The 14,513-nt window shown below is 38.4% G+C and overlaps 2 protein-coding genes across 2 annotated transcripts; both read left to right on the top strand.

Annotated features, from left to right (window-relative positions):
- Positions 1-701: 701 nt before the first annotated feature.
- On the top strand, positions 702-5,923 carry LOC109207775 (ornithine carbamoyltransferase, chloroplastic-like). Its single transcript, XM_019370761.1, has 5 exons — positions 702-1,012; positions 2,994-3,328; positions 3,926-4,057; positions 4,404-4,679; positions 5,499-5,923. The coding sequence occupies exons 1-5, from the start codon at positions 799-801 to the stop codon at positions 5,679-5,681; spliced, it is 1,140 nt and encodes a 379-aa protein (XP_019226306.1). The 5' UTR covers positions 702-798; the 3' UTR covers positions 5,682-5,923.
- A 7,828-nt stretch (positions 5,924-13,751) lies between these two features.
- LOC109207774 (proteasome subunit alpha type-1-A-like) lies at positions 13,752-14,245 on the top strand (the record flags this gene model as incomplete). The annotated part of the gene is given in 1 exon segment (XM_019370760.1): positions 13,752-14,245. A coding segment is annotated over 1 exon segment (351 nt), but the record flags the coding sequence as incomplete, so codon positions are not given.
- Positions 14,246-14,513: the final 268 nt, after the last annotated feature.

Genomic DNA, 14,513 nt, shown 5'->3' with positions numbered 1-14,513 from the left:
GTCAAGAAAGAGTATCAAAGAGCTCACTGATATCCTTAGCCCCACGGTGGGCGCCAAACTGTTTACCCTGGAATCCGGATAACAATTGAATTTATATGGGGTTTTAAGGATCCGTGAACTAAAAGATACAAAAGGTTTGGATTGAGGAAAATAAAAGATAAAGACTCAACAATTGCTGTTAAAGTAAATAATCGCAGAATATAATATTGCTTAGAACAATTGTGCTTGATAGCGTACAAGAATTGAGAGAGATGGTACTGTAGTGTAATGGTTTCCGATCCCCTCTTTATGGGGTCTTCTCCCCTTTTATACATTCTGATTAAGGGTAAAAATAAGGTAGGTAAATTAATTACATCGTGGATCCCTGTAATTACGCCTTAATGGCCTGAAGTGGTTGAGAAAATCACGTTTGGGCGAGATATCCGGCGACGCTTGGTTATCCGTTACGAGTCCGGCTTCCGACCTTGTGTGTTTCTCCATCCGGTGGTGACTCATATCGAGCTCTGCAACGGTCTCGAAATGACTCGACCTCGGTTGTTGACGTGGCCGTCGTTCTACCTTGCATCCAGGTCGGGTTCGATGGCCCCGACTTGCCCCGGACCGGACCCAACCCGGTCGGGCTCAAGCAAAAAAGGGTATCACCCAATACAAACATATAGTTATTAAAGCTAATGTTCAAATTCTTTCCCTTGACATAGCTTTAAAACTAGGCTTGAGTAGGGTTTATTATTATCATTAAGAAACACTCTGCTACTCCAAATTTACCAATTTACTCTCTCTGCTTTACTCAGCAAAACAATGGCGGCCATTTTTTCTCAGCTATCCTCTCTCCGGTCACCGGAAACCCTCTCTTCCTTCTCCTCCGTCTCTTCTCTCTCTCACTCCGGCAAGCAATCGTCGCACTTCTCCGGCGTAATCGCACCTTCTCCAGTCACATTTCCGGCTACTCGTCTACGCTTCTCATGCCATGTCAGCTCTCCAGCTACATCTCCTTCCTCCGTCATTGCAAATGGTTCGCTATATTTCCTCGAATTTTTTAAATGTTTTTGTGTTTAATTTGAAGTTTTTGCCGTTGGAATTGTTTAGTTCATTCATTTTTTAATCCGGGGCATTTTTTAACTTGGAACGCGTAGTCTCTCGCAGAACATTTCATTTCAATATTAGGGATACTTTTGCATTGACTTAATTGAGTTAAGTTCTGTGCATGACGGATATTTACACAATCAAGTCACGTATTAGGCAATTACCTGTAAATCTCTATGATAGGCAGTAATCAGTGGCGTACTGAGTATTTTGTGTAAGCGGTGTCACTTAAAAAAGCTGACAAATGAATTTATTTTTTATTTTTTTTTATTTTTTTACTATAACACCAAACTCAGGGATTAGCTTTGTCTTCGACACACTCCGGGAAACATTTGGTGTGTAAGACCTTTAGGATATTATTAAGATATATTTTATAATAAAAAGGTAAGAAAAATGCCTAGACTAAGCATATGTAGAGGATCGAACTCAGGACTCACATTAGCATAAAGAACTGTGTTAACAACAGACTAGAGCACCTCACATGTTCAAGTGGTGTTACTGTAATGGAAATTATCTGTTATTTCTCTTTTAATTTATCATTTATACATATATTTAGTGATTTTTTTCCCTTGAAGCAGTGTCACGTGACACCGCTTGAAACCACGTGTATCACCCCCGGCAGTAATTGGTATCCTGGTAAAAATAGTAAGTAACCTACTATCATAGGTTAAATTACATTGGTAGTGCAAAAAATCTTTACATTGTGTGTGTATAGCTTAAATCATACTCTATTTAATTTACTTGTCGAAAACTCATGTTCTGGTGGAACTTTGTCTAAGAGGGATATTGTTGCTTATCCTCATATATTGGTCTAGGAAGTCTAATTTTGTCATGCACATTGGATGATTAACCTGATTGAGCTTGTATGCTTTCTACTTCATTTCTTATTGGGTGTGTTTTTGGTAGATGCAAAATAAATTCCTCGCTAATAATTTTGTTGATTAAATCAATTTTCAGAGTTTGGTTACATTGAGTTTTTGAAAATGTTTTCTCCAAGGGAAATATTCTCCGCCAAAAGAGTAAAAAATGACTTCTGTTACTTGTGTACATAAGCCGTTTTTCCTTTAAAGGCATCCCAACTCATATGCCACATCACTTGCTCCAACCAACATTTAGACATTGGTATTAGTCTGTAATACTCTGAAAGATGACCGGAACACTATTGTCATATGCTACCTCTACACCGTAATATTACCCACCTAGTTATAGTCTTTTATAGCCAGTCAAACACTACAAAATGTCCAAACAATAATCTTTTTCCCAAAATAAACATTTCTATGATAATTCCATGGAGGCGTTTTAATTTGTACCAGACTCACGCTTTGTTCGTCTGCCTTTTCACCTTTTTGGTATTTACAGTTGCTTCATAGTAATTAGTACTGGAGTTGAAATAATCACCAAAAACCAGGCATGTTTTGTTTAAAATTGTTGACATATTCTAGTTTTAACTGTCTTCCTGTTGTGGAGTAAGTAATTAAAAATTTGTTATTACTGATTTGGTTAAGAAACATATTTTGCTACATGGACATTTGTATTGTCTATTGTAAATGTGGCTGATTGGCCAATTTCTGAGGAGTTATCTGCCGGTATTTAAAAAACTTGAGGTTTATAAAACAGATTGGTTTGACAAGGATAAAGTGTAAATAGCATATGAATTTGGAGAACCAACATGTAATCTTCTACAATATATAGAACATGAATGCTAAGAAAAGTTATATAAAGCTTCTCATAGCAAAAATGCAAATTTGTCAAAAGAGCATGTCTGCTGATGGTTTAATCCTTGTGTTTGGATTAAAGATGGGGTAGATGTGATCTGAACATGCTTACTAATCATGTGTTAAGTACAAGTTCTTATCATAGTCTGTTGAAGATGGATATTTTTAACATGTCTTTAAAGTTTTCTATTCCAGCAACTGCCAATCAGAAGGACTTTCTACACATCAGTGATTTTGACAAAGCCACTATTTTGAACATCTTGGATAGAGCCAGAGAGGTTAAAGAGTTGCTAAAATCGGGAGAGAGGACATATCTCCCATTCACGGGTAAAACTATGGCAATGATTTTTGCCAAGCCTTCCATGAGGACACGGGTTTCTTTCGAGACAGGGTTTTACTTGCTTGGAGGCCATGCGATATATTTGGGACCAGATGACATACAGATGGGTAAGCGGGAAGAAACTCGCGATGTTGCTCGTGTTCTTTCTCGCTATAATGACATCATTATGGCTAGAGTTTTTGCTCATCAGGTAAGCTGGTGAGTTTTCTGTTGCGACTTTTTCCTGGTGCTTGGTAAGAATTAAGGCTTATAAGAAGCATTGCATGACAGATATTGTTGTAGCGTTACAGCTGTCAAGTCTGCATTTTTGCATCTTCAATTAAAGCCGCTCTTGGCAACTCCATATAATAGTTGAAACAAATATTTTCTTCATTTTCCCTGGGGGCAGTTAGGAGGAAGTAGGGGACGACGTAAAGAGAAGGCCCATTTATATTTGATGGTCCTAGAAATTTTGTTATGATTAATCTCTGATGGCATTTGGCTCCAAAGACATCAAACTGTCTTTTCTTTTCACATCTCCTGACAACAATGACGCAAACCATCAAGATGCTCTTGAACCTAGTTTTATTACTGCAGCTTACAGATATGGCAGTTTGATGTTGCTGTGCTTTTCTCAGCAAGTTAATTGAGTGTATAGCTGTTCATGTCTGAATATTCTTTAGGCATTGCTTAATTAGAAATGTGGACCAAGTTATCTGTCCACTGAGTTTAGGAAAATCTCCCCCCTTTCTTTCATTCCCACTGCAAATCAAATATTGGTATCAATTGTATTTCATGTGTTTTGCAGGACATTCTTGATCTAGCTAAATATGCAACTGTGCCTGTGATCAATGGCCTCACAGACTATAACCATCCTTGTCAAATTATGGCTGATGCCCTTACAATGATCGAACATGTCGGTCAGCTGGAAGGAACTAAGGTTAGCTCTTTTTTAGTTTTCTTGATGAAGCAATTACGTTTTATTTATATGCACCCAGAAGATGCAAAAAGAGTACATCTCAATCAAGAGGCATTACAGCTCCCTTATATATTCTCACCTTCCACTTCTAAATAGAACACAATGAGCATAGAAGATCCAAAAAGTGATCTATATTGGCTACATTGTTCTTACCAACAAAACGGATTCATTAAACATCTAATTTTGAGGGTGGATGTGGAAGTTGAAACACCTCAAAACATTTCAGATTTCTTTTAAATAATCTCAAACATGTTTTGTTGTATTGGTAATTTGATTTCAATAACCTAGTGGTGGCTGCAAATTCCAGGTCGTCTATGTTGGAGATGGAAATAACATAGTGCATTCTTGGCTGCTATTGGCGTCAGTGATTCCTTTCCACTTTGTTTGTGCCTGCCCCAAAGGTTTTGAACCTGATCAGGAAACAGTTGAGAAAGCACGACAGGCTGGAGTCAGCAAAATTGAGATAACTAATGATCCAAAGGAAGCTGTTAGAGGCGCTGATGTTGTCTATGCAGATGTCTGGGCCAGCATGGGACAAAAGGAAGAAGCTGCACATCGCCGTCAAGTCTTTCAAGGATTCCAGGTAGGAGCATGAGAAATGGCTCTTATGATCTAGTCAGCTTGTACAAGTAGGAGAATTAAATACCTATTTCAACCTAACACGAAATAACTTGGCAGAGAGCTCAATACATTGGCAATTTAGGAGGTTTCTAGAAATACGTCCTGCTATCCTATCAAGCTATTGTAGCAAGGTTGACTTTATTGAGGGTTCATGAAAATATTATGCAGGGAGTTAATGAACTGCTCCAAATGGTCTTCTATTTAACATTTCTGGCCACTGGGATCCAGGTTTCTAGGAGCCAGTTTATCCTTTACTGTTGGGGAGTTATCCAAACTTTCTGGAACTTTAATGGGGCGGTGCTCACTGTGTAGGCACTGCTTGTGCATCAACTTCTTTGTGTACGATTAGACTTTGATATTAGTGGAAAGGTAGAGACCTGAATCGTATTTCTTTTAATATGAAAAACCAAGGTTGCAACATATAATTAAGCGAGGTTTTGCTAGCCAGTGATTCTCGGGTAATAGATAGTTGAAAAGCATCTCACTCTGATATTTTACTGTGGCTAGCTTCACAGTCAATTAAGTTCTGCAATTTTTGCCAATTCTAAGAAATTGTTTAAGATGGCTATATTTCCTGTTTTCGGGTTAGTGTGATACCCTCTCTAGTTCTGATAGACAACTTGAGAAGAATCAACAGCAAACAATAATCTCAATCCGTTGTTTTATATTATCAAAACAAACTTTAACTCTGCCTAACTTGCCAAAATAAAAGAAGCATTTATCGATCCCACACCAACGCTGCAGCACATGCTTGACATTATGTCTTATTATTTCTCTACAGGTGGATGAAGAACTGATGAAACTAGCTGGAAAAAAGGCGTATTTCATGCACTGTTTGCCAGCGGAAAGAGGAGTTGAAGTTACTGATGGCGTGATTGAAGCACCAAACTCCATTGTATTCCCCCAAGCTGAGAACCGCATGCATGCGCAAAATGCAATTATGCTTCATGCTCTTGGTTTGTAAATGCCCTCTTTTTGACCTAACGAAGAGCCTTGTTAGGACCAAAAAGCAAATCCTCACTCTGTTCTCCTTGAACCATATTTTTATTTGGAGCATTTTAGAACTTAGAGACTATCTCTGTGCATATAGCTCAAAGTGTTCTAGGATTCATGCTGAAATATTTTCTTTGCCATGTTACGATATTGTTATTTTATATGGAAACAAGTCACCACAGGAAATATGGTCCCAAGGTGGGTTCCAAGGCATTGGCTGAATTGGTTAATACCATGTCTTAACTGTTAGAATGGATGTTCCAAGATACCCTTCGCATCTTGTGACATTGCCATTTCAGACCCAACAAACCAGCTCTCTGGATATCTTGAATTAGGGAGATGGTCTTTCTCATTTCGTCCTGATTTTCCAAGGCATTCTCTTACTTTTTGTCCATGTTAGATTGCCAATAGATCATTGTCTATACATGATAAAATTAAGCAGTAGTTGGAGCTTTTCTCATCCTTCCTTTCTAAGTTGTGATTTTTGATATAGCAGAGATCGGAGTACCTGCTCATGCCAAGAACTGCCAATGTCTATCATTTAGTGTTTACCACTCTTCCAAGTTTAACTTATTCCATGAGGCTTGCGGTTCATTTAGCAAAGAGACATAATGTTATTCAACATTATCACATAGATAAAGATGGTATTTTTGTGCTTTCTGTTTACATCAAAATGAGTCTTGTGACTTTTTCTGGGCCAAATACATTGAGAGCCTCTTAAACTTGTCACCAATTTTCACTTAAGCACTTCAACTAAGACTTAGTCCTATTGACCACTTGAGCTCCCAAAAAACGTGTCTACTATACCCAAATTCGACAATTTCAAACTAGCAGTGGTGCGTGAACTCACACTCTGTTGTAGTGGCAGACAAAACTAATAAAAAAGTTACATACTTACATGTCAGCAACAAATAAAAAGAGAGACAAATTTTCTTAATAAAAAATCTGATCAGAAAATAGGAAAGAAACAAACAGAGGTGGTCGGCCTGCCGTTTGTGGATTGTTTTCTGGAAGTATCAAAAAATTAAAGTTTAGATATTTCTTGAAATGGATTTAAACATCCTTACAACTCAGCAAGCGTTATTGGATGTCTTCAATGTTGAGGAAAGTGACATAAATTTCTTGGTACAGTCACAAGACTTGAAGAGAAAAGGGAGAAATGACTATGTGAGGAAGTGTCATTCTTCCTTGGCCAACCCAAAATCCTGATTAAAGTGTAATCTTGACTTGCTGATTATCGGTAGAAGAAAGGAGCTTTTCTGTTTTTCTCCATGTTGGGTTGATGGGTTAAGTTGGGTCTGTTGGTTGTGGTGTGGTGGTGCAGCAACTGATACTGAGAAAGAGAAGCTGATGGTTATGGTGGCCGTTGGCCAGATCTGGGAATAGGAGGAGGTGGTGGTGAAGATGGCTTGGCAAGTAGAAGAAAATAGGTTGAAAATAAGATGCAAAAGAAGTTGTCACGAATTCCGGTAAAAACTATGAATATTTTCTGTGTATCTTCAATTAGATTTCCTGAACTGTACAGACTGATCCATATATACAACAAAGACTGGAATCTAAGGCCTAACTACCTGTACACTTGTCTATCATCCTATTCGCTATTCTATAACAAACCCACATGTTATTTACAAAATTAAATAAGAAATGCAGAAATATAAAATAGCTAATACTAATCTTGTCTTCAGCCGGTTCTAGTGAGCCCAAACGGAAAGAGTTTATTGAGCCCAATGAATATGAGCCCAAAATAATAATATAGGCCCAAACAATTTAATATCTATGTACCCAACTTGTTCTTCAGACATCAAACTATCAAAGTCATTCTCAGACATTGAAAATATCGAACTCTTCTTCTTCATCGTTGGATCTTTTCTGTATCTTTGAGCAAGGATCCATGAATACCAAAATTAGAATGGGGTTTCTTCCCAATATCCCCCCTCAAGTTGGAGGGTAACCTGGTGACCCCCAACTTGTTCAAAATTTCTGAGTGAGAAACCCCTGATAGAGGTTTTGTGAAGAGATCTGCCAGTTGTTCTTTAGAAGGAACAAAACAGAGTGTGATTAACGCGGAAAGAAACTGTTGACGCACAAAATGGCAGTCAATCTCCACATATTTTGTGCGTTCATGGAAGACGGGGTTACGGGCTATGTGGATGGCTGCTTTGCTATCAGAATGAAGAGGTATGGGAAGGGTGACTGGTGCAGACAAATCCTCAAGAAGACGAACAAGCCAAGTAAGTTCTGCAGTCACTCTACGCATAGATCTATATTCTGCTTCTGCAGATGAAAGAGAAATTGATACTTGCTTCTTTGATTTTCAAGAAATTGGTGCTCCTCCTAATGTGATAAAAAATCCACTTACAGACCTTCTTGAATCCTTACAGGAAGCCCAATCAGCATCACAAAAAGCAAGCAAAGAGAAAGATGGTGCTGCTGATAAAAGGATCCCTTGTCCAGGATCTGAGCTCAAATATTTCAACACTCGTAATGCTGCATTGAAGTGAGAGAGACATGGCTTCTGCATGTACTGGCTGAGGGTGAGAACTGCAAAAGATAGATCTGTCGAGTGTTAGTCAGGTAGTTCAACTTCCCAACTAGATGTCGATACACTGTGGGGTTGTGCATAGGTTTTCCATCATCAGCTTGGAGTTTGGAAGAAGGGTCAAGAGGAGAAGTAACTCGACCCAAGTGAGAAACTTCAAACTCATTCAGCATGTCCAAGGTAAATTTTCTTTGACTCACAATAAAACCTTTTTTCTCTCAGAATCTCCATCCCCAAAAAATAATGTATGCTTCCTAAATTTTTGACTTTGAATTCAGTATTTAGGAAATCCTTGATGTGCTTGATCTCTTCCAAATCATCTCCAGTTAGTAGAATGTCATCTACATAGACAGCTAGTATAGAAATCAGACTTCGTGTTCGTTTAAAAAATAGAGAATAATCATTTAATGATGAAGAATACCCCTTAAAACTCAAAGCCCCTGCAAGCCTGACATACCATTGCCTAGATGCTTGCTTCAATCCATATAATGATTTTCTTAGTAAACAAACATGCTTAGGATTGGGAGGTGGTAAACCTGAAGGAAATTTCATATACACCTCCTCCTGAAGATCACCATGCAGAAATGCATTGTTGACATCCAATTGAGACACATTCCAGTCTCTTTTGGCTGCAATAGTGAGCAAACATCTTATGGTGGTCATCTTCACCACTGGTGAAAATGTCTCTCCATAATCTATCCCTTCTCTTTGGACATCCCCCCCCTTACTACCAGCCTTGCCTTTAATCTTTCAACTCTTCCATCTGATAGATGATTCACCTTGTATACCCATTTGCAAGGTAGAGCTCTTTTCCCTTTGGGTAGCTCAACTACATCCTATGTGTGGTTGTCTTCTAGTGCCTTAATCTCTGAATCCATAGCTGCAATCCAACCTGGATGTTGACAAGCCTGTGCAAAACTGTTAGGCTCTGTAAGTGTAGAAAATGACTGCATGACATGTTGGTTGTTTGGGGATAGAGAGGAGAAACAATACTCCCTAGGTTTAGTTGGATGAGTGAAACAAGCAGCTCATACATCTGTGAACATGATATTACTGCACACATAGTCTTTTAGGTAGGTTGGTTGGTTGGTAATCCTTCCTGACCTTCTCATTGGTGTAGCCTGGTTAGGTTCAGGAAGTGGTGATATGGTATGTGGTGTATCTGGGATAGGTGAGGAAGAAATTGGACTAGAAGGTGAATAAGAATGGTGGGGTGTTGATGAAGAACTTGGTGATGGTGAAGAAAAGTTATCAGGAAGTTCAGGTTCCAAAGAAATAGGTGATTGATGATCCTGTAATGGAACTGGGTAGGTATATTATGTACTGGAGGTTGGGTTGGAAAAAATAGGCTGATGTGAAGGTCTGTTTTTAGCAAAGGGAAAATGTGTCTCATGAAACTTGACATTCCTTGAAACAAATACTCTTCCTATGGATATTTCCAGTAGCTTATATCCTTTTTGATGAAGGGGGTATCCAAGCAAAACACAGGCTGTTGCTCTCCCATCAAACTTTCCCCTTACCTGTGCTAATGTTGAAGCATAACAAAGACATCCAAAATTCCTTAAATGATCATACTTAGGCTTCTTTTGAAACAAGACCTCATATGGTGTTTTCCCTTTAAGAACACTGGAAGGCATCCTATTAATAAGATGTGTGGCAGTTAAAATAGATTCTCCCCAATATGACATAGGCAACTTTGATTGAAACATTAAAGCTCTTGCAATCTCCAAAAGATGTCTATGTTTCCTTTCAACAACTCCATTTTGTTGGGGAGTTGCCACACAAGACAATTGATGTAGAATTCCTTGAGAGGCTAGGAAGGCTGCCTCTTGAGTCCCTTTTCCCAGTTCCAATGCATTGTCAGATCTTATCACTCTTACCTTCTCATTGAATTGTCTCTCAACCATAGATATGAAAGATTTAAGCGTCGGAAAAGCATTACTTTTAGCACTTAGTAAAATTGTCCATGTCCCCCTACTATAGTCATCTACTATAGTAAGGAAATATCTAAAACCATTGTAGGTATTTGACTTATAAGGTCCCCATGTGTCAATATGTATAAGCTCAAATCTGTGCTTGGAACTTATTTTACTGATAGGGAAAGGATTTCTGGTTTGCCTAGCCTTAGGACACACATCACAAACAAAATCAGAATTAGATTTACAATGAAAGAAATCTAAATGTTTTATTGCTGAAAATGGGAGATGACCCAATCTTACATGCCAAAGATTAACATCTGAAACAATGTTCACTAGGACTGGACTAGAAAAAGAAACAGACTCTGAAATGGAATTTCTTCCTTTTGGAATTGAAAATACATCATTGCTAAATAAACCCTTAGACTTGATACTACTTGGTTTCAATAAGTAGAGTCCTTCTCTAACTTCACTAAAAGCTTGAGGACTCTTCATTGAAAGGCCCTGCAACACACACTCAACAGATGTGAAAAGCACATCATATTTGAATTGAACACAAAACCTATGAACTGATAGCAGGTTATACTTGAATTTTGGAACATGCAATACATTGTTCAGAATATGACCAGGCAGAATAGAAATGCTCCCTATATGAGTAACAATCACCTTGAAAGAGTTAGGTAAACTGATGTTCCAAGGTACAGGGAGTGGAGACAGAAACAAGAAAGAATTAGGATCAAAACACATATGCTCTGAGGCACCTGAATCTATGATCCAGGTGTCTGATTTTAAAGTAGTAAAAACTGATCCTGAGTACTTCAGAATAGTACCTGCTATTGCATTAGCATTGATTCCTGTATTTCCTGCCTGTGCCATTTTTGTTTGCTTATAGATGTGTATCATTTCTGCAACCTGCTCTTTGCTAAGCTGCTGTCCAAAGTTATTCCCATTAAACTCATTTTCTTGTCCTGCTGGGCTTTCATGCTCTTCATTTGCCACCACTGCATTCCCCTTAATTTGATTCTGATACCCTTTGTGATTTGTGAATTCAAAATCATCAGGAAAACCAATGATTCTGTAGCAATCTTCCTGTGTATGTCCTGTTTTTCCACAATAAGTACAAGACACATTTGGATTGTATTTCTTCTTTGCTTTGAACTTCTGCTGAGGTTTAACAAACTTGTGTCCATAATTGTTGAATTTGGCTCCTGTCCCTGCTCCCCTTTGAGTCTGATTTCTGAATTTCTGATGATTCTTTCCTTGTCCTGTAATCATGAGGGCTGCAAAATCAGCTAGAAGTTGTGCATTAGGCTCTTTGTTCTCTCCTGCTGCCATAAATGACACTGATTGAGAGTTAAAATTTGCATTTGCATAGACCTCCCTTTGATTTTCATCCTGTAAGAGAAGAGAATAAGCAACATCCATGCTGGGCAAGGGATTCATCACGAGGATGTTTCCTCTTGCTTGTGCATAAATGTCATTTAGTCCCATTAGAAATTGGATCAACCTTTGATCTTCCAGTGACTTAGTTAACTTTGCCTTTCCTTCACAAGTACAAACACAAGAGCAGCATATAATGACATTCAAAGCATCCAATTCATCCCACAAACGTTTAAGCTTAGTGAAATATCCTGCAATATCACTATTCCCCTGTACTAAACCTGATAATTCCTTTTGCAGGTGATAGAGCTTTGCTCCATTTGATTTTCCAAATCTCTGCTCAAGACTGTCCCAAAGCTCCTTGGCAGTTTTGGAATAAATGACACTATCTGCAATATCCTTTGAGAGAGCATTAAGGATCCAGGAGATCATCATGTCATTCACACAATTCCATTGCTCAAGTTCTGGAGAGTTGAGACCTGGAGATTTGCAAGCTCCATTGATGAATCCAAGCTTCCTTTTAGCTGATAAGGACAAGAGAATGGATCTCCTCCATCCTGGGTAACCTCTTCCATCAAATATTGACTAGAGTCATACTCGGAGAATCAGAGTTATTGAGGTGATCGGGGTGATTAGCATCATAGGTCACAGCCTTTGCAACATTACTGGTTTCTGCAGCAGAGATTGTGTCTCCTATCTTGTTCTATTGAAGAAATTGATGTAGTAAATTGATTGTATTGCTGGATCGAGCTAACTGCTCTGATACCAAGAAAGAAAATAGAGAAAGATGGAGAAATTTTCTGTGTATCTTCAATTAGATTTCCTGAACTATACAGACTGATCCATATATACAACAAAGAATGGAATCTAAGGCCTAACTACCTGTACACTTGTCTATCATCCTATTGGCTATTCTATAACAAACCCACATGTTATTTACAAAATTAAATAAGAAATGCAGAAATATAAAATAGCTAATACTAATCTTGTCTTCAGCTGGTTCTAGTGAGCCCAAACGGAAAGAGTTTATTGAGCCCAATGAATATGAGCCCAAAATAATAATATAGGCCCAAACAATTTAATATCTATATTCCCAACTTGTTCTTCAGACATCAAACTATCAAAGTCATTCTCAGACATTGAAAATATCGAACTCTTCTTCTTCTTCATCGTTGGATCTTTTCTGTATCTTTGAGCAAGGATCCATGAATGCCAAAATTAGAATGGGGTTTCTTCCCAATAGCTGATAAGACGTGACATACACGGACATTCACATGTCAACAGAATGTGCTCAATAACACATTTTGGAGGGCGTTCAGGTGTTCAATAGGAACAAATCTCAGTTGAGGTGTCTAAGTAAAAATTAATGACAAGTTTAAGGGTCTGCCTATGTATTTGGCCACTTTTTTTGGGTTGCATGTTCACGACTCTAGTCACTAAGATATCGTAGCTTGGTATCTTTTGGCACTTGCTCATGCAACTAAAAGAGTACCAGATAATCATGTTACTGGTTGTTTTCAGAATTTTGCAACAGTTATTTTCATCTCAATACACCATTCTCCCAACTCGTGATGTTTGATTCCGTGAACTAATATGCATGTAGTAAACTCAAACAGATCGGTAGAGTTGTGCAATTATAGAAATTGATTATTCACTTCGAGAAGGCCAAAAACCTCTTCACAAACGTCCTTTTGCTGAATAATTACCACACCCCTTTCAGTACTATCTTTTTACACGGTTGCAGCAAGTAGGAAAGACTCAGCTCGGAGAGATTTGAACTTGTGATACTAGAATTACACTTATAACCACTTGTAGTATAGTTTCGGGTTCCATAGAAACAACAACTTTTAACTCCAAACTTGTATGTGTATATATGAATAAAAGAAAAGCAAGTGTAGATGGAGTTAGATATTTACCTTTTGAACTCACACTCTTAACTTGGAATTCATGGCGTTTTTTTAATCTTGTGGTACCAAACTGTCCATTGGAGACTAATCATCACTTCAACCTAAGCGGACTGAAAAAACACCAGCGCAAATAATAAAACTGAGAATAAGCGCAGCAACATAGAGATTAAAATCTACACATTTTGCAAATTGTGGCTATATTTTAAACAGCAGCCATAAAAGTGGCTACCTTGTGTTATGCTAATAAGCTTATTAGACTGGGCCGTAACTGTTTCGGCCCAAGACCGAGCTACTTTGACTGACAGTGAAGAAAGAGTAGCGGCGATAACCCCTTTCTTCACCCACTTTGCCTTGAACAATAAGAAAACCAAAATCCATAAGCACAAAGTAAACCATTTCAGAGGGTAGAGTGTGAATCACTCAACATTCTCAGCGAGTGAAGATGTTCAGGAACCAGTACGACACCGACGTAACAACATGGTCGCCGGCGGGAAGGCTATTTCAAGTAGAGTATGCAATGGAAGCAGTAAAACAAGGATCAGCAGCAATAGGTCTTCGATCGAAGAGTCACGTCATTCTCGCGTGTGTTAACAAGGCTAATTCTGAACTTTCATCTCACCAGAAGAAGATCTTCAAAGTTGATGACCATATCGGTGTTGCCATTGCCGGACTCACCGCCGACGGCCGTGTACTTTCTCGGTATATGCGTTCGGAATGTATTAATTATAGTTATTCTTATGAATCGCCGTTGCCTGTTGGTCGACTTGTCGTTCAGCTCGCTGATAAAGCTCAGGTACGAAAATATTTTATCAAAACCCTTACTTAGAATTGTGTTTGTTATAATGTTGTGTGTGTGTGTGCCCGCGCTATTTTTGTTTGTTGATGAATTGAATTTTTGTATTTGGATTGTGGAAATTGAGGGGTTAGGGTTTTAGTTTGGATGTTCGATTTGGTTTCTCCATCCATAGATTTGTATTGAGTGAAATGAAATGCATTTTTTCCAGCTGGAATCTGAAACTAAAATCCCTGAGGTATACTCCTTTTCTCGGCCGTTTGCTTAT

This window comes from Nicotiana attenuata, unplaced genomic scaffold (genome assembly GCF_001879085.1).
Source record: "Nicotiana attenuata strain UT unplaced genomic scaffold, NIATTr2, whole genome shotgun sequence".
NCBI classification, from domain to species: Eukaryota; Viridiplantae; Streptophyta; class Magnoliopsida; order Solanales; family Solanaceae; genus Nicotiana; species Nicotiana attenuata.
The sequence above is the reverse complement of the archived record's forward strand: the minus strand, read 5'-3'. Positions and strand labels throughout refer to the sequence as shown.

Coding starts and splice junctions, on each gene's coding strand:
- LOC109207775 (XM_019370761.1), top strand. CDS start 799: ATGGCGGCCATTTTTTCTCAGCTATCCTCTCTCCGGTCACCGGAAACC. Junction 4,058..4,403: donor GTCAGCTGGAAGGAACTAAG/GTTAGCTCTTTT, acceptor TGCAAATTCCAG/GTCGTCTATGTTGGAGATGG. Junction 4,680..5,498: donor AAGTCTTTCAAGGATTCCAG/GTAGGAGCATGA, acceptor ATTTCTCTACAG/GTGGATGAAGAACTGATGAA.